Source organism: Trichophyton verrucosum, assembly GCF_000151505.1.
Source record: "Trichophyton verrucosum HKI 0517 chromosome Unknown contig00271_1.f1.exp, whole genome shotgun sequence".
Taxonomy (NCBI): Eukaryota; Fungi; Ascomycota; class Eurotiomycetes; order Onygenales; family Arthrodermataceae; genus Trichophyton; species Trichophyton verrucosum.
In genome coordinates, this window is record NW_003315474.1 from 33,757 (window position 1) to 52,896 (window position 19,140).

The 19,140-nt window shown below is 46.4% G+C and overlaps 6 protein-coding genes across 6 annotated transcripts; 1 reads left to right on the forward strand and 5 right to left on the reverse strand.

Annotated features, from left to right (window-relative positions):
- Positions 1 to 497: 497 nt before the first annotated feature.
- Positions 498 to 3,280, reverse strand: TRV_03161 (uncharacterized protein; the record flags this gene model as incomplete). Its single annotated transcript, XM_003022654.1, has 4 exons — positions 498 to 744; positions 807 to 2,818; positions 3,002 to 3,118; positions 3,188 to 3,280. 4 exons carry the CDS (start codon positions 3,278 to 3,280, stop codon positions 498 to 500), a joined length of 2,469 nt encoding a protein of 822 aa, XP_003022700.1.
- Positions 3,281 to 3,770: 490 nt separating this feature from the next.
- Positions 3,771 to 4,883, forward strand: TRV_03162 (uncharacterized protein; the record flags this gene model as incomplete). Its single annotated transcript, XM_003022655.1, has 4 exons — positions 3,771 to 3,841; positions 3,942 to 4,296; positions 4,358 to 4,406; positions 4,603 to 4,883. The coding sequence occupies 4 exons, from the start codon at positions 3,771 to 3,773 to the stop codon at positions 4,881 to 4,883; spliced, it is 756 nt and encodes a 251-aa protein (XP_003022701.1).
- Positions 4,884 to 5,107: 224 nt separating this feature from the next.
- Positions 5,108 to 6,121, reverse strand: TRV_03163 (uncharacterized protein; the record flags this gene model as incomplete). The annotated part of the gene is made up of 3 exons (XM_003022656.1): positions 5,108 to 5,517; positions 5,600 to 5,906; positions 6,035 to 6,121. The coding sequence occupies 3 exons, from the start codon at positions 6,119 to 6,121 to the stop codon at positions 5,108 to 5,110; spliced, it is 804 nt and encodes a 267-aa protein (XP_003022702.1).
- A 514-nt stretch (positions 6,122 to 6,635) lies between these two features.
- On the reverse strand, positions 6,636 to 10,484 carry TRV_03164 (tubulin-specific chaperone D, putative; the record flags this gene model as incomplete). Its single annotated transcript, XM_003022657.1, has 4 exons — positions 6,636 to 6,858; positions 7,052 to 7,679; positions 7,733 to 10,250; positions 10,317 to 10,484. 4 exons carry the CDS (start codon positions 10,482 to 10,484, stop codon positions 6,636 to 6,638), a joined length of 3,537 nt encoding a protein of 1,178 aa, XP_003022703.1.
- A 590-nt stretch (positions 10,485 to 11,074) lies between these two features.
- TRV_03165 (uncharacterized protein) lies at positions 11,075 to 12,809 on the reverse strand (the record flags this gene model as incomplete). The annotated part of the gene is made up of 2 exons (XM_003022658.1): positions 11,075 to 11,700; positions 11,750 to 12,809. 2 exons carry the CDS (start codon positions 12,807 to 12,809, stop codon positions 11,075 to 11,077), a joined length of 1,686 nt encoding a protein of 561 aa, XP_003022704.1.
- A 751-nt stretch (positions 12,810 to 13,560) lies between these two features.
- TRV_03166 (uncharacterized protein) lies at positions 13,561 to 17,628 on the reverse strand (the record flags this gene model as incomplete). Its single annotated transcript, XM_003022659.1, has 8 exons — positions 13,561 to 13,637; positions 13,830 to 14,235; positions 14,297 to 14,498; positions 14,557 to 15,655; positions 15,717 to 16,112; positions 16,219 to 16,773; positions 16,841 to 17,175; positions 17,201 to 17,628. 8 exons carry the CDS (start codon positions 17,626 to 17,628, stop codon positions 13,561 to 13,563), a joined length of 3,498 nt encoding a protein of 1,165 aa, XP_003022705.1.
- Positions 17,629 to 19,140: the final 1,512 nt, after the last annotated feature.

The window sequence follows — 19,140 nt, forward strand, 5'->3', positions numbered from 1 at the left end:
GAGAATTGGTTTCTTTCCCTGCCATGGGACCTAGATGGACTAACTCCTTTAGAAGGTGTAGCTAATTGCGTTGATATTTGAATTATAAAATGTCGAGAAAATCAAAGACCACCGCACCAAACACCAGAAAACCCGACTAAACACCATTTTCCCAGGCTCTCAAAAGGAGATACTCGAAATTGTAGTAATACAACTAAACAGGGGAGCAAGTGTAGTAATGCATAGGTATGATAGGGAAGGCCAGAAGCGAAAGCGGAAGGGAGGACAATCATCGGGCGGGTTACCAAGCTGCGCCAAAAGTTTATGGAAAACTAGCGGAAAGAAAGAGCAATAGTAGAGCACCGACTGTAAAGAAAGTGAGAGGAGGTGAGGAGCATGCTATTATAAACGTAGGCTGGACTCGCGAGGCGTAAATGGGAGTTGGTGAAAGTGTCCAGATATTTCTAGAAATAGGCCATTGCGGGGTTGATTTACCAGGGAAAGGAAATGTCGACCGGTTATATCTCGTCGTCAATGTCAATTGCATCGGGATTCGCAGCAGGGACAGCAGGTTCTGCCGTCCGGTTACCGCCTTCTGGGCCTGTACTGGCTGCAACGAAGCCTATTGGCGCCTGTGCTTGACGTTCTAACGCTGCCATAGCATCGGCTGCTCCTTCTCCCTGGCCGGCAGCTTCGCTTATAGTGTCTTTCGTGATCTGCTTACTGCGAGCAATTGCCTGAGAAGCGATAAAGTTGACATCGGTACTGTAATTCTGTGATTAGTTGTGCCTCGAAAAGTATATAGAATCCAGTTAAAGTGGACTTACTTGTACTGTGCCTGTACACTTCGTTTAATACGAAGCATCTCCTTAAAAGTATCCTCGTTACCATGTTGAACCTCAAACGCTTCCCATTTTTGCCAGAACTCAGCATTGGTCCGAGGATCGCAGAATTGAGAAGCATGTCCATAGATGGCTCTTGCGCGATCAATCTCGCCCAACCTGCGCTCCATCTCAGCAAATTTAAGACACATGTCCTTGGCTTCTTTGTCAGGTAAAGCCGCAATGGCTCTCTCATAGATGGGCCGAGTAGACGTAAGTCCAAAGTTGGAAGCAGACTTGGTGATGTAGAAGTTGAACATCTCAGATCGATCCTCATCAGAGACAGCGCGAGTAGCGCGCTCGTATATTCTCATTGCATGGCGTGCCAATCCTCGCTCCTCTTCAAGGTTCCCATACATGAGGTACAGAACTTTCGCAAATTTAGGCGGGCATCCATCCACAGCTTGCTCAAACAAGTCTCGTAGTCGCTCAATGCCGATCTTGCGGTCCACAGCCTTCGTCAGGTACAGGTTCCAAAGTTCGAAAGCAACCGGATAATTAAAAAGGTCAAGGCCCCGTTCGTATATCTTGAAGGAATCTTCAAAATACTTATGCTCCTCCAAAAGATTGGCATAGTTAACAACCGTTTGGGGAGTAGCGATACGTAGCTCAAAAATTCGTTCGTATACTTGTGTAGTTTCTTCGAGACTTCGTACACTTTCAACCAGGTCAACATAGAAACTCCATAACTTCCAGCTTTTGTGAATGCGCTGTTGTGGAGAGAGAGTTTCATCAAAGTAGTCAACGGTAGATCGCTTGGGTGCCTGGGTTGCCTTTGCCATGATGTCAACAGCGCGGTCAAAGTTCTCATTTCGTAACTCCATTTCGGCCCATTCACACCAAACCTCAGCAAGCTCTGAGACAGTTTTGAAAGGCACCTTGACAGCCTTATCCATGATTACTCTGGCTGTGTCGAGATCCCCGCCTTGCTCGTAGAATTTGGCATAGTTGACCCAGAGCTCATAAAATTTTCCATGTGCCTTCTTAGGGTTAATAGTAGCGATTGCATCAGTATAGGTACGCACAACCTCTGTTTTGTTATCACCCCATAGAACCACTCGCTTTTCCCATTCAATAACATTGTTAGGATTTTGTCTTAGAAGGACATCATTAACAAGAAAGGGTCGACGATCCATGAGCTGTTCGAACCTCATCATGCGTAGGTCCAGGTCGAAATCAGCAGCCTCATCTACCTTGCTGTTCTCCGATCGAGCAGCGGCTTTCTCCATGAGGGCACCAATGATTGACTCTTCAAATTCGACATAAGAATCAAATATCATAGTGAAATCTCGGATAGTCATGACCGTGGTTATTCCTTCTTCAAAGACATCACGGGCCTTTTCGAGATTTCCTTTCGTTATCCAGTATGTAGCCAAACCGGCCCATAACCTACCCCGCTGGTCAGGAAATTTCTCAACACCGCTTCGAATTATCAGGTCGACATTGATGCCTATATGAGGCCCAGTTTCAATTTCTTTCGCTTTGTTGACAAGCAACTCAACCATCTCAGTCCAGAGCTGAAAGTGACTTAACCCTTTCTTTGATTGAAACCGAGGATCATCTAAAATCCGGATGTACCATTTAATTGCCTCATTGTATTGGTTCATTTGGACCAAAATCGAGATGTAATCTTCGGCATCTTCAGGATGGATTTGCATATATCGATTCCAAACCTTAACTGCCGTATCACCGGATGCCGAGATAGCAAAGGACTTGTAAATTTTCCATAAACGATTATGTTGCGTGATAGGAAGCGCACGAAGAGCACGATCAAACGTCCGCCGGGTCTGAGTTATTAGTGGTTGCTCAAGTAAAAAGTTGAGATACATTTCCCAAATGCGTGGCATTTTGTTCAGTAAGACAACTGCTCGTTCGAAAAGCGCGTTGACCTTGTTGTATTCGGCTTGATGGGTGGAAGGGTTTCTCCCATGAATATGGTTGATTCGAAGTTCAAGATACTATATATAAAATGAGTGGTCAACGAATTGTCCCAGTGGTGACATAAGGAATGAGTTCGCATCCATGAGGCTCACCATCTTCCAGAGCTTGTATGATCGGGGCAATTGTCTACAGGCTCGCTCCATAACCTTCACCGGCAGTTAGCACCCATCTTTGTTCATTGAACGAGCTGACATTCTTACAAAAGACTGCTCGTAGAGTGTTCCATTCTTCTTCTTGTGTTCGATATATGATAGCCACGGCTTGATGCTTCCCGGGTCCCGGAGGATGTCCTGTTCATAGACAGCATCGTCATTCGCCTATGGTAATTAGTACTCTAAATCACTCATAATCGGACGTAAGTACGCGCCTGCAAGAGGGTAACCCACGATCAAAAAGAGATCTCGACGGGGAGAAGAGTCCATCTTGTCCCGCTCAGACGACAGCTCCTGAGGCCGTGAGCCAACAAGAGTCCCAGGCATCCTCCCGCTCGCCACTAGTGGGACCTACACAAGGCCACCACTGAGTATATGCACAAGTGTGCTGCCAGTGATATACTCTGCCGCACGGTTGGGTCGTCCCGGGTCTTCTGTTGTCGTCCGTCGTCTCACCTCCCAGCGCATTGAGTAGTTATAAATTCTTATTTAAACCAGCGGTTGCCCAAGGTTGAGTGGGGATCACGTGTTACGCGTGGGACCCCAGGGAGCTTGTTTGGGACTTTCATTATTGTGATGACATCGTTTGTTTCTTCTTTACCATACCAAGAGGGAGGCCCGAGGAAGACAAAAATTTGATTGAGCTCTGTTCTTCATATGAGAAATCCTCTTTAAGTGTTAAAATAGCTAAAATCCGCAATGTCAGGCTCAGCGGTAAGCTCCGTCCATTTCACCGTGTCAGAGTAACTAGAACTGACCGCAAGGGCCAAACCAGGATCGCGAGGCGGTGTTTCCCACCAGGCAGTCTCTGGGTTTGATGAAAGGGAAGCTTAAGGGAGCTGAACAAGGCCACAGTCTACTCAAGAGAAAGAGTGAAGCGCTGACGAAGTATGTTCTCCTGAACTGGTGACCTGGGCACCTAAAGCTAACCACCCTCTGTACACCTTAAGGCGGTTTCGAGGTACGCAGTTCCAGCTATCGCCTGTAGACGGAACTCTGATTTTTCTTTCTTACTAGAGATCACACGGCGAATCGATGATGCTAAACGGAAGATGGGCCGAGTGATGCAGATTGCTGCCTTCTCCCTCGCCGAAGTAACGTACGCGGTTGGTGGTGATATCGGCTTTCAGGTTCAGGAGTCTGCCAAACAAGCTCACTTCCGAATCAGGACAAAACAGGAGAACGTTTCTGGTGTCTTGCTTCCTCAGTTTGAGAGCCTGACTACAGATGGTAACAATGATTTTGGCTTGACAGGCCTTGGAAAGGGCGGGCAGCAAGTTCAGCGATGCCGTGAAACTTATGCAAGGGCTGTTGAGACACTCGTGGAGCTTGCAAGTTTACAAGTTAGTCCTCGTATACTTCTTGCTGATGGTATACATTCTGTTAACGCCGATTCCTTAACAGACCGCTTTCGTGATTCTGGATGAAGTCATCAAGGTGGTGAATAGACGAGGTATGTTACTTCCATCTTAATTACTACTCTTTGTTCTGAAAACTGACAGTGTGATACAGTTAATGCAATGTATGGATGTGATTTAACCAGCAAATGTCTTGAAAGTACTAACGCCCTCCTTTCACTAGCGAGCACGTTATCATACCTCGAACGGAGAACACAATTAAGTGTATGTAGACTGAGAATCAAGTTCAAGTGGCTATTTTGACTAATATACATGCAGATATCAACTCAGAACTTGATGAACTGGACCGTGAAGAGTTCTACAGACTCAAAAAGGTAATTTATCCTCTTTTGGCTAAGATGCAACAGTTACTGAATTATGCTATCCAGGTTTCCAACAAGAAACAGAGGGACACTGCGGCTTTAGATGCCGAGATTAAGGCCAAGCAGCAGAAGCAAGGGGCCAGAAACAAAGAAGATGGAGCAGAACCAAGTGACATGCTGGCAGATGCCGATGAAGATGTTATATTTTAGGTTTTTATATATTTTTTTTCGATAGTAGTGAGAATTTAGGAAGGAGCTATATATATGTTGTGATATGCTTGAAATAAAGTATACTTTAATAGATTACTAAATTGAATACCTTTAAGCCGACGTCTGGATACTTAGGTGGCTACTGAACGAACCAACGCCTGAACGACCGTGGGGATCCCCGTAAGAACAAACAGCACTCACTATGATGCCTTGCCCTGCTCCAATTATTGCCTCTGATAGGTGACTTTGATCGGCTTTTCGTTCTCCCCGAGAGCCATGCCAGACGTAGCCTCCTTTGCGCTGATCGCCCCAGATTCATTTTCATATTCAACGAATGCAATACCCTTTCTCCCTGGAACCATACGAACTTCTTTAAAGCCGGGAAACCTTCCAAATATAGCACTCAAACCATCTGCATCGTATGTCTCGGGTAGCTCTCTTAAGAACAAAATCTTGTTTGGGGGCAAATATTCGTCAGGAATGACTGGTGCAGCAGCCGCTCCTGTAGGTTTGAGTCCAGCTCCCTTTTGCGCCTTTGCCGGGCGAGAATCTGGTCCGCCAGCTGTGCCAGCAGCACCAGCAGGTCGTTTTAGCTTCTTCTGGGCTTCCAGGGCCTCCTGTGCTTGCTTGCGTTCTGTTGATGGATAAAACCAATGTCAGTCCCAATTCAAAAGTATAATAGGTATAAACCTCTCCATTTAAGCCAGAGTGCGCACCTTTCTCAGCTAATCTCCTCCGCTTGTGAGCCTCTAGTTCCTCGTCACCTCCTTCTCTCATCACCGTTGCATCACTTTTTGTTTTCGCATACTCCAAAACCATCGGTTTTTCAAAGAGCTCAAAGCCGTTAACCTCATCAATGGCGCGGGTAGCAGAGTCAACATTATCAAACACAATGAATGCTTGACCTTTCGCCTTTAAGTTGGTTTTCGCAACAATCTCGAGGATTGAACCGTACTCGGAGAAGATTTCGGTTAGCGCTTCTTTTAGTTGCTCGACTTTAATTCTTTCTTCTAAATTCCGGACCTATTGGGAGAGAAACAAGCCCACAAGCATCACGGTGTAGGTGGTTAGCGGATGGCTAGAGGTATCCAAAAGGGCAAAAGGTACGTGTGCAAGGCGAGACTAACATAGACACTTCAACGAGTTAGCACATATGATGTCCATTTTTTCAGGGGAAAGGAGAAAACAAACGTTGGATTTGGGGGTATCAATGACCCTGACGCAACTGCAGTGGCCATTTTCCCAGAGCGTAAAGCTTTATTCTCCGTTGTTATCCTCTAAATTATATTGAATATTTGAATCGCCAGTAAACTGGAATGTAGCAATACCGTCGACCGAAGGGCTGTCACGTGATGATAAGAAATTGGATCCACCAGTTAGATCAGCCATGGAACCTACCTATATGATTCACGTGACATGGCCTGACACCCTCTCGGGTATTGTGACTAAGCCATCAGTTGCAATTAGGTAATGCCCGGCGGGTGAGACGATGTAAATAAAGACCTTAGCTATATGCAGCCCGGCTTAGTATAATCTCGTGACTCAGTTGAAGTTTAATAGTTATACGCCAAATAGTTATTAATAGAAAATTAGGCGCTTGCTCGAATATTTCTCACCTCTAACGCTTGCTCAAGCAAATAACTCAGATTATATGATGTCCAGAGGCTTTATCTTGAACATGGTTATTAGTTATTACTCGAATAATTATATAGGTTATGTAGATAATTATATGGAACTGCCTCTCAACTTGAATCACAAGATAGCCTGAACTATGTTATCTACCGTCGCCTTTAGCTGTATCGGCGGCTGCATCCAGTTCTCAGTCTTCAGGGGCTTGTTTCCAGTCTGAATAAATAGGTATTCGCTTGTAAGAGCTCGAATCTTTGCATTCGTCAGTATATTATTAGAATATGGGAAGATAAAATAATTCATACCTTGGGGTAAGGGTGTAGCAGCATTTTTGTCATCTTCGACACTATATTCTTTCTCAGGAGCTCATAGTTAAACAAGCAGTAATAGGCCTTGAGTGCAGATTCAATTCTTGGAATGTTAGCCGACTTAAAATGAAACTTCTGGACGAGGCGGAAGAGCTTCCTCATGGAGCTAGATGAAAGTAGACGTTAGTATGAAATCAAATACTGGCAACAAGAGTTTAATGCAATACATACTCAGGATCCAGCTCCAGTATTTCCGGATTGAAGCAATTTTCAATTAAAAACGCAAGGCTCTCAACGGTGGGTATAGCATAACGATCATCTGTTATATTCTCTTCCAAAACTATAAGCAAGCTCATGAAGATATCCCTCTGCATGCGATATCTAGTGTTGTCATTTTGACTGTTGATGAATTCCACAACAGCAGTACGGGACGAGATGATAAGACTGTCGGCGCCAGCGGTGAGGGAAGTGACGAGCCCCTTTATCAGTGGTAAACGAAGCCATTCGACTTGAACCAGGGTGATAAGCTGTGAAAAGTAAGCAACAGTTGAAACTTCACTGAAATGATCAAACCTCGTTTCCAGAGGAGGAAGGCCCGTATCTGATTCCCAATAAACCTCGAAGCATTTCCAGGCCTTAAATCTGACTTTGTCTAACTTCTCAGCTGCTAGCCTTATGATATGCTTCATCAGATGATGCACGTTTGAATGGCCTATCGGATTTCCCAAGCGAGACGCTAAGATCATGTGTACGCCATTGATTGCTTCAGTCCGTATTAGGGATCCAACGTCACCTCGATTGTCAGTAGTGTAATCATTAAGTAATACACCGATATGACTCTCAAGTTGATCTGTGTTATCTATTTCCAGTTTTTGTAAGCATGCATCTTTAAAGGTGAGAATAAGTACTTACCGAGATACGGGAGTACCCCAGTCAGAATACATCTCACAGCGGAGACACGTTTCACAATTACAGCTTCTTCCGGCCCACTGCAGCGCATTAGTTCGTCAAGAATAAGTTTCCTCTCTCTTTCATCACTTGAAGAGTGCCGATAAACTGCACCCAATGCGGCTATTTGACCACTACCAGTTGTTTTTTTCCGGTTTGATTGGACCTCGCTAAGCCATTCCTGAATGATGGCAGACTTCCTTTCTACAGATAAAATAGCGAATATATCCACTGCAGCCTGGGAACTGGCAGCAACAGCTTCATCGTCACTACGTTGAACACATAGCAACAATATAGTGACTGTCATTTCTAGAGAATCATTATTAAGTTGTAGCCCAAAGCGTGGCACATCGCTTCCAAAGAGAGTGTATGAGCGAGCAAGCGAGGATATCAAGCGCGAGCAAGCCTCTGCTGTTAGGTCTGGCCGATATTCTTGGAGAGTCAAACCTTCCACTGAGGGTCCCGATGAAGAGCTAAATATGCCCCAGAGCTGATGGATTCGTCGAGACAATTCAATCACAGGGCCAGGATCTTCAGGGGTATCGTCTTTAGAGGATTCATAGCGAAGAAATGCGTCAACTGTGGCTGAAAGCGCCAGAAATCCTCCATGTCTAGCTTCAACGGAGTTCGAGGATGTCAAAGACAAGGTATGTAGAATCCTATCCAACACGGTACCTATCCCAGCGTATGACATTTGCAAGCTTAACTCTCCAATAGCAAGAGCTGCCGCTCTTCTTGATTTTGGATCTGGAGCACCAATCCCTCTCCACCGTAAAAGCCCTCCTATGAGTGGTGACCAGTACACTTTATCAAGTTTGGAAGCGGCTATAGCCACTTCTGTCATAGCAAATTCCCTTCGCGCCACGGAGTGATAGTCCACAACCTGAACGATTGATATCCCTTCCGAGATTGAGTCAGGGTGGCGCCCAATCAACTCCTGCAGGGCGGCGGATGAGCCCCTCCGAATATTCCCAGAGGGATCAAGGCAAGCTGAGGAGATAAGTTCTATTGCCAAGCTCCGTAAGAGGCATTTATTTCTGTTTTCAGTTGTGCTGATTTCAACAGAGTCCAGCTCTTTCGTGGAATACTTCCTAGCAAGTGACCAGATTCCAAAACAGGATGCATCCCGAACGGTGACACCAATGGAGGCACCGGTCGACGATCTTTGTTCAAAGGTTAAGCCCGAAACGAGGCATTCAAACAGCTGAAATAACCGATCAAGCGGAGGCGATCTCCGGAATAGTAAGTGTCCAAGTGTGAGCATAAGGCCGTGCCATTTTTGGGCATCAACAGATTTGAAACTCCTCAATATAAGTCTACCCATCATGGACCGGGCCTTTTCTTTAGGTATCAATTCACCGCTCTCTTCCTCATAGAGAACGTCTTCGTCCAATGCACTGATCACTGCATCTAATATATCCGCGCCAAGGTCCGGCTCGAGTTTCAAAGCAATCATGCTCAAAGCTTTGCTAGCTGCAAATCGAACTGGCGTATCTTTGTCACCAACGGCAAGGAGAAAATAATCAATTGTATCTTCTAAGATTGTAGAGACTTCGTTTGAAGAGATCTGTAAAAGGTCCGGCCGCTTCTCTAGTGTTAACGAGAGGGTATTCATTTCACGAAGTATTTTGGTCAATAGTTTTCGAGTGGAGGCTGAGGATTGCACAGTGGCAGACATATCGCAACTCCCTCTAGACAGATCAAGAGCTTGGCTAAATATTGGTCTCACAAACGGTGCAATGTCCTCAACCTGAGCAAGGGTTCCAAGTTTCGCTATGAAAGACAGAAGTCCAATGCATGCAAATGTCGAAGGAGGAGTTATTTCTAAACCGGGCTTCAAATGTCCCAAAGCCCACTCGACAAGTGATTTCAACATTCCAAGCTGTTGCATATCCTTCCTTAATGCAAGCCTCGATAGTAGGAGGACGGCTCCCTCTCGCTCTTTTCCCGGTAAAACTAGGTACTTTAGTGAAATAGATAGGATTGCAAGTGCAAGCTTTGGGGTCTTGGAAGAGAGATCCGAGAACGGTGATAGGTTCTGGTAAGGAATTGAAATATTTTCTGACGAAATGGAGGTCAAGTCAAAGGGTGCCAACAAAAGATGAGACAGCCATAGAAGCATAACATATCGTTCTTCCCAGTTAAGCGGCAGGCCCTGTCCGGTCGTAGTTGACCTGTTTATGTCTGCGCTGACAATGCTATCCCACTCAATAAACATTGAAAGCATGGGTTCGAGATACTTCGGTTCATTGCTGAACAAACGAGATATTACCTTCGGGCCTCGAACCTTGCATAGGGTATATATAATTTTGCATATCGCCCGTGCTAGCGGGTAGATCATTTCTGGCTCTTTAATTTTAGTGACAGAACCATAACTATGACCATGGCCAAGAAGGTATGATAAAAAAGCATCCGTCAGGTGCGTGAGTATCCAGTTAAGGTGAGGATCTAACAGTTGTGGCCACTCTTGGAACGGGTCCAACTATCGATGTTAAATTAGAATTGTTCGCGCAAATATATACAACTAAGATGTCAAGGAGCAACTAACTAGGAGGATCAACTTCTCTACTTTCGCTGCCCTTGCCCAACGGTGAACTACTCGTTTTCCGGAATTAGGGTGTTTCCACAGTAATGGAGGAAGTTTCGTCCTAAATTCTTCAATCAGCTCGCCAGACGCTCGCTGAAGCTCAATGTCACGATCATGCACAGCATCCATTTTTGATATCCAGATGATGTTTGTAACACTGGAGCTTGCAACTTGCAGCTGGGTTTTGTTAGGCACTTTTGGCCTTTAGCGGCTAACTCGTCGTTAACTGCTTAGTCATTGGTTTTAGCGTCGGGTCCGCTGCCGACTTGTCAGGTGACCACCAATTTTAGGTTAAAGCTTATGTAATGGGGTATCATCCTTGGATTGGATTGGTGGAGTCAATCGTTTAATCGAAGCATGAACCTAGCCGCGCGGTAATTAAGGAACTTCCTACAGAAATGAGGGGCCTTAAAAGTAAATTTTATTAATATTCAGCTGATATTGTTGTCCAATCATCAACAAAGAGTTCTATAGTGCGGGGGTTATAACTACATGAAATTAGAACTCTAGCATCCCAGAAGCAGTACTGTACCTTTTAGAGCTGAGTATTGTTGGTTGTTGTCTATGCGCTCTCGAATATGCCTCAATTATATGAATATTATATGAGATAACTAACTAGGTAATATTGCGGTCTGGGAAGCAACAAAGAGCGTAATTGAGGATTTACAGTCATGAATAATCCTGGTAAAGGACCACTCGAATTACCATTTGAGGCCAATTCATAAATCTTCATCTGGTGGATCAGATACTGAATCAGCCATCCACATCACGTCCCCTGTGCCCTCTTGTTCACACTGAGCTATTGTCTTCCTCATCCGTGCCGCCGCAATCGCAATAGCTAATGCGTTCCAGACATCTTGGCCGTATTCAGAGAAATCGAAGCGGGACATCAGTCGCCCGCTTACTTTGGCGTCAAGTGTAGGAAAGGTCTCGGGGTCAGAGTCAAGTGTCATCAACACCACCACTGGCCCACAGATTAGATACCCTGTGATCACTGGGAAGGTGCGGTCTTGGTATTGTGGGCAAGCCTCAATATGGTCATCGGCTCCGTCATCGCTTTCTATGCTTGGGGTCAGGCGCCAGGCATTTTGATAATTCTTAGCCACGGCAACAAGTTTTGAGTTCATGATATTAACTGCATCTCTGGTGGTCTGATTGGGTTTGAGGGTATATACGGAATAAGGGGGTGTAAATCGTGGCCGCTTCTGCATGTCAATGTCGCGTAGAGTCCACTGAAGATAAGTGCACAAGTATTGCTTGACCACTTTCTCTGGGGGAAGATGGCAAGTGATGCGGTCCCTGACACGTCCACCCAAGGTAATAAGATTGTTAAAGTATTTCATACCTAAAATCTTATCAGTCATTATAGTAGCATTCTGACGGGTTGTCCGTACCTCGAAAGTCGTTCCTGCTAGATATATATGCAGTATGATCGTTTACAGGCTTGAAAAGCGAGCCTGGTAGGGTCATGAAATCCATCTTCCAGCTGTGAGGTAGTACTGGCTCAAACCCACGCATTGCCAGCCGGAAATACATATCTCTCTCTGCGTCAGCCCAATTCCCAGACGGACCCTCTACTGCAGCAGCCCATCTCCTTGCTTTCTCCATGCAAAATTCAATGTCCAAGTCACGCTTTATCTCCCTTTTGGTTGAATATTTGGAACCATATATCTCTTCTTCACTGAGATCACTTTCATGGGCATCGCGGCGAACAATTTGCTTTAAAAGATTTTTGTCGACAATCTTGGGGGATGGGCGATAAACTTCCGCGTTAGATAAACGTTGAGACGGATTCCTTTTTCGATGCTGTTTGGAACGTGGTGTCTGTAACACTGGTGTGTCTGTCTTATCTTTTTCTACTTCAGTCGCCTCATCAAAGACTCGTTGATGGTCCTCGAGAGACACTGAAGACTCAATATCCTCACTTCCAGAGGAGGTATCAGAAGCAGAGGTTGAAAGATCGTCTCTGCTTAGACTGGACTTGGCCTTGCTGCCCTGTCCATCTTCAATGAGTGTGCTACCATCCAGTTCACTATCATAGCCAGAAGACGGGCAAAAACCCTTCTGTAATGAGGGCTTAGGAGGTCGTAGATATATCCTCAATCGTTTTGAAGGTCGTTCCCTGTCGATAAGAGACGAGCCACCATCATCTGAGTTAGCAGTCCTTCCATGGTTTTGGCCGAATTCCCCTTTCTGCACGGTCCTACGCTTCCGTCCAGCACTAGGCGTTTCTGGTGTTAATGGCACGAGACTTTGGTACTTATTTACCTTAGCCTTGAGAGGCTGTCGGTTGCGTCGTAGTCTGCCAGAACTTGGAGGAGATAGCATGGTATGAATAAGGCGATTTCTGGGTATTGCTTCACAGACAGTGTTTATCTTCTGGTTTTGATAGGGTATATTCTGCAGGGTAATAAAAGCAGTGAAATTTCGACATATGCTGGACAGGTAGTCCATTTTTGCGACAGTCTGAGAATCAATTCTTTATAGATGGAGAATTGATCAATTTGCAACAAAGGGCTTGATTCTTTCAAGGTCTGCCGGGGAAATCTTGGATCTATGGCCCTTGTTTCTACTACGGTAGAACCCGCAGAAGACGAGAGTGCCAGCAGTTAGCCAACCAGGAGGATGAAGAACGAAACAGACGTGAAGTGTAGTCAAAATAGCCGAATCGGGTAAGTGGGACTTCATCCGTATAAAAACTGCCTGACTTCCTTTATTTCTGACATGTCGAAGGAAAATGGAGAGTTCACAGGCTTTCTGAGCCATTAGTAAATAGTTAAGGAGCTCACTTTGATTCCTCGGCATCTCGCTGCATCCAAGATGCCAGGATGGCTGAGTTGTCTATGATATAGTGAGACTTCGGATGTTTGTACTGCTCACTTCGAGTGTTCAAAGAAACACTAGATAGCAAAATCAAGTTAAGAACATTCAAGCTATCATTGGTTAGTTCAGCTCCAACATTTTCATGAACAGAGGTAGAAAAGAGGATATGTACGGGTCGAAATGAGGTGAAAAGAAAACAACTAGAGTACTCCCACAAATCTCGCTTTTCTTCTCAGTCTTGTCACTGCAAGAATGACAACTTTATCCTCCTTACATAGTGATCGATCACATAATAATGGGTATATCGGACAATTAACTTTACTATACTACTGACCAAGGGTATTATGAAGATAGGAAACAAGAATGAGGAGAAATAGCATCATTATAGAAAAGTTCGAGGAAACGGAGCAGGAGAAAGAGGAAGTGTGTTGATGCCGCATGAAGACCATTTGAAAGCGGCTACATACCCCCAAACCTCAAGTATGCGCGAGAAAGAGTAAAAGGCAGAAGACAAAGAAGTGTGTACACACGCTTAGTCACAGTCTACAAAATATGAAAAGCCACGGAATTCTTCTTGCATCGCTTGAGTGAGAACTATTACGAACATGTTAGCTTGAGTTACGCTAGAGCCGAAGGACAAAGGGCACTTACCAGACTGAACTGGAGTGAGAACAGGAGTGACACTTGTGAACTCTTGGTCGAAGTTACTCGTATCAGTAGGGCTGGTGATCTTGGGGAAGAAGGGCGGCGGAACACGCTTATGGTAAATGTCATCCCAGTTAATATTCCGGAAGAAGGGGTGGGACATGATTTCCTGGGCATCAGTTGGTCCGGATCCCAATCTTAGTTCTGGCTCACGCGTCAACAGCTTCTGAAGAATTGAGACAGAGTCCCGCGGCATGTGGATGGGGTAAAGAGGTTCATCAGCAAGAATTGCGTCGTAGATTTCGTCCTCATCCTCTCCTCGGAAGGGCGACTGCTGAAGCAACATCTGGTAGATTAGAACGCCAAAGGCCCACCAGTCAACGGCTCTACCATATTTCTTGTCCAGGAGAATCTAAAAGTGGTCCATTAGCGATGATCCAGTGACTGAGAATGAGTTAGAAGGGATAACATACCTCTGGCGCCATGAACTCGGGAGTTCCACAGAATGTACTCGTGGTACTACCATACCACATCTCCTCCTTACACAGACCGTAATCGGCAATTTTAAGATGCCCATCTAGCGATAATAGGATGTTATCGAGCTTAAGATCTCGATAAATGACACCATTTTCATGGAAATACTTCAAAGCCAAACAAACTTCGGCAGCATAGAATCTAGTAAGAAGTGGTTAGTTAGGACTCATTTATGTAACTGGGGTTAGAGGACACTCACTGAGCTCGTTTAAGACCAAATTGACCACGTTGAATATGCAACATTAGATCACCACCACTGATATACTCCATAACGAAGTAGACACGAGTCTCTGTTTGGAAACAGGCGTGGAGATTAAGCAGAAACGGGTGACGTTCCTTGTTGGCAATCAAAAACACTCGTTTCTCTGACTTGGTGCTTTCCACTTCGTCATTTTCAATGATGAATTCCTTCTTCAGGACCTTGATAGCATAAAGCTTTTTGCTCGTCTTCGATTCTGCAAGCATGACTTTTCCAAAGTTTCCTTTACCAAGAACTGCAAGGAAGTTGAAATGATCCAATCCAATCATAGCACCAGCCTTCTTTTGGGGGTGTGCAGAAGTGGGTGGTGGCACTTGATCCTTCGTAGCAAGAGCTGATGGGTGGCCAGCAACAGGGGCTGGCTGCTGGTGTTGCTGCTGATGCTGCGGGTGCGGTGGGTGCTGTGGATGTTGCTGCTGTTGCTGCTGCTGATGCTGCTGGTGAGGTGGTACCATAGGATACTGGTGTCCTGCGGGCTGGTGACCGACTTGGATTGGAGGGAGTTGGGGTGCTTGGACACGCGCATAGGCTCCAGGGTCGTAGTGAGAATGTGGTGGTGGCTGCGGCTGTTGCTGCTGGGGCAACCTAGATTCGCAGTTAGTACATGAGGGCTCTTCAGCGATGACTCTGGGATGGTTTGAAAGCGGTTTATCATACCCTGTCTGCTGTGGCATTGGGCGCATGCCTGTCGCCGCCGCCGCCGCGGCAGCAGCGGCAGCGCTTGAAGGGCTATGTGGAGAGGCAACGGGGCGTCCTGGAGAAGTTGGAGATTGTGGAGGCATGTATGAAGAGCTGGCTGCACTGACAGCTTCTGCTGAAGGAGACATCATTGGTGCGCCGTAACTGTCTTGAGATTGCCGATGTCCACCTTCAATAGGTGCAGGCTTGGGACGAGGGGGTTTGGTTGAACCACCACTTGTCCTATTGGTATTTCTTGCTTTGATAATAGTCTCCAGGATTTGGTTAGCTACCTCCATGGACATCCCGCAGAAGTCAGGCACCAGGTGAGCACAGTTAGCATGACAGGTAAGGGAGCATTCTATTTATACTAGTTAGTACACCTGTCTTGTAGATAGGTGAGAAGAAATGGTGATACATACCGGAACATCGTTTGGCATTCTTCCTTCCGAAAGGCAACAAATAACCGCAGTGGCAGCACCAATTAGCAGAGATGTTGGAGTATCCCTCGAACCTATGAGGAATGCGGTGGTTGATCTTCTCCTCATCCGGATCGGTCTCATAGTTTGCCTTGCTAATACACTTGGTCACAACTTTAGGGTAGCACTTTCGGTGACAGGTATACTTGCAGTCAGAGCACTGCATACCCGCTGCATATTTGAGAAAATCACCACAAAGAGCGCACCGCATAATGTTGTAGAACTGCTGGGTAATGAATTTGTGACCTTGCTTCTCATGGACCTCTTCTTTCTTTTGACGGACGGCTCCTTGACGGTTGAGACCGATATCAAACGGTCGCCTATCCTTGAGTTGTTTGGCTATTAGGCTTACTGTTAGTATAGTTCCCATTAAATAAAGGGTTTCATGTGCTTTGATATATGAGAAGTAGAGGCAAGGACAGTATTTCAACAAAGAAATTCTTACCAAAGCTCATCGTAAGGTGTATCCTCCCCACGGGCTCCAAAGCAAACCATGAGTCAACCATGACTGTGGCATTTTGACCGATAGGAGCTTGCCCTGGAGGTTGAGTTCTGGCGGGCTGGCTAGGTTGGAACGAGCTTCCCTGGAACTGCGTATCTGGCCTGATGGCTCCATGATCCATTTTATCAGCAGAAACCCATCCGGAGGCATTGAATTCTGTCTCGATCTTTTTGCGGCGCATCTCTTCCGCAATATCCGAAATCCGTATCCAGAGCATACCAATAGGCGTTGGTCGGTCACCGGACTTATCATACACAGTGAGTTCAATCTCGTTTGCCTTGTCAATGTCCACGTTAAAGGTTTCTTCAGTCCATTTATCTGACCTAGTAGCCCGGGTTTTGGCTTTTACTGCATCTTCAACTTTCATGATCACAAACGTTTCCGGGCCCCGTGAAAATCTAGATCCAGCAGCATGGTCAACGTCTCTAACAGCATGGATTTTCATAGTTAGATGACCGGTCAGAGGCTTGCGCATGTTGGGGGCATTCAAACTGTCATCTAAGCAGTGGGTTAGTAAAGTCCAGAACGGAAAAAGTGACCATAACGCATTGAGGAATATTCTAACCATCCGGATGATCTGATGCACTCTCAATATCAACATGAAGGTCCTCATATCGTTTCAAGGCCTGTTTTAGCAGCTGGATCTTCTGGTTGCTCTCGATACGCCTGCCTTCTGCATCTGCTCGGCTTTTTCGATCACCCTCGTCTTGATAAAGCCGCACCATCTTCTCGATACCAGCCTTGTACTGTTTCTCAACACTTAATTTGAACTCGAGCTGTGACAGCATAAGCTGAATCTTAGGTCCCAAATATGGAGTATCATATTTGATCAAATCTACAAAACCAGCACCAGTCAGCAAAAGATCATATATATTATAAAGTGCAATAGCAAAGCCGGAGCTGGGTAGCAAGAAACGAACCTAACTTGCTAAAATTTGGGCGTGCTTTGGGCATGGCGGAGTCCGGACGGGGGTCGTGGAAAGGTGCTCGGGGAGGCATCATGCCCGTTCCACCCTGGCTGTAACCTCCTGGGCCAACATCTCCATAGCCACCCTGGTCACTGCCACGGTATGAGGAGCCGACGTCCTTTGGGGGTAAAGGCGGGCCGTCACCAGGGCCTCGCGTCGCGGTAGGAGAAGTATTTCCACGGCCCATCTTTCGAAGCTGCAGCTCTTGCATCTTCTCCTCGAGATAAGCAATGTTCTTCCGTCCATCCCGTATATTGGCGTCCACTCGCTGCTGTACGAGTGGGTTATCAGTAGACTGTCTCATATTTGTTGCGGCAGCAATGAGGGCCTTCTCGCGATCGATTTTGCGATACACGGTGGCGATGAGCTCGTCGTCGCCCTCCATGTTTGCGGTATTGGAGGAGGAGACGGCTTTATAGTCGCGTCTAATAGGTTTGTAGGACTCGTCTGAGTTGCCGGTTCAGCTAAGATAAGACGAGCGTATTCCCGCAGTGTGTGTTGTGGTCTTGTGTCTCGGGGTGCGGGGGGGCTAGGAGAGCGAACAGGGTCTCCGAAAGGCCCGGGGCGGCAACGCAAGCGAGCTGTTCAGCCAGATCAGCGAGAGATCGTGAAGAAGGGAAGACTGTGCAATTGTATGGAGGAGAGAGTCTGTGCTTGGGACGGAGATCATGCGCTTCTGGCAGGCGTCATGTACCTCCCGCTGTCGTGCAAGATGGGTGCTTGAGTGACGTTTTGTATGTAACTGGACAACACCAACCGAGCGACTGGCCACTACGACAGCACCGCGAGAGAAGAGCGTTGTGCAGCGATGCCAGCTGCCGTTCCCGCGTCCGAGGAGCGATGAAGAAAGCAAAGGGAAGTTGAGGTGCGCCCGTTGGTGGCTCTTAGGCGGTCATCTCGGGGTCGCGAGCCAGCTGAGGGTGGTTTGACGTTGGGTGGTTTTTTCTCGCTCTTCTTGGGACTAACTTACAACTTAGTTTTAACTAACTAGTCAGCTAGGGAGGGGGAAGGGAAAGAGCCGCAATATTTTCGTGGTGGGGAGTGTATAACTATTATCTGCGCTGGGCCCACGCACGAAACAGAGCAGAGAGCAGCAGCAGCAGAAGAAGAAGAACGTTGTGAGGTAGAGAGTAGCAGGTACATGTAGTCAGTGGTCTCTGGGCATCTGACTGTAGAAGATGGCCGCCCAGCGGTAGTGGTGGGTGGTTTTTGTTATGGCTTCGACGCGGTAGGGCTGCCCAACCCCTGAATCGCTGCATAAACAGTTAGGTGTCCTGTCTAGTTATCTACTGGCCCCGAAGGGAAACAAACACACATCGGATATTGAACGAGCCCTGGAATAGTAAAAAGCGCCTCGCCGTCTATACTCCTGGTACTATGTAGACACACGATGCCCAAAGACAGCCGCCTGCTATCCAAGGCTCAAATGGCAGGCGAATAAGTTAGTTACTGCTTAACTACTCCGTACGGAGTATACATAGAGAGCTTGGTTCCATTTTAGCAAGAACAAAGATCAGCGGGCTAGTTAGCGAGGCTTCGGCAGCTTCACCCTCGCCGAAGCAAGACCCTCTCCTTTTCTGTCTTCCATATCGGCGTGCATTATAGTACAGTTACCCGAGGTTTGTCAGGAGGAGAATCGCAGGAGTAAAGAACCTGCTTCCGACAAGCTCACTGGCATGGTCTCGGAGCTTGTGCCGTAGGAGAGAGCTAGATAAGTGATCTTCCGAAAGCCCTTGTTGACCATATAGTCCAACCCAACGGGGAAAGGGTACCGAGATGCCATCCGCACGGATAGCGCTATCTATCACATCACTGCCCAGCGTCGCCTTAGTCTGTCCTTCTCTTTCGAACACAACCGCCTATCATCAACTTTTATCTTCGTCTTCGTCCTTTTATC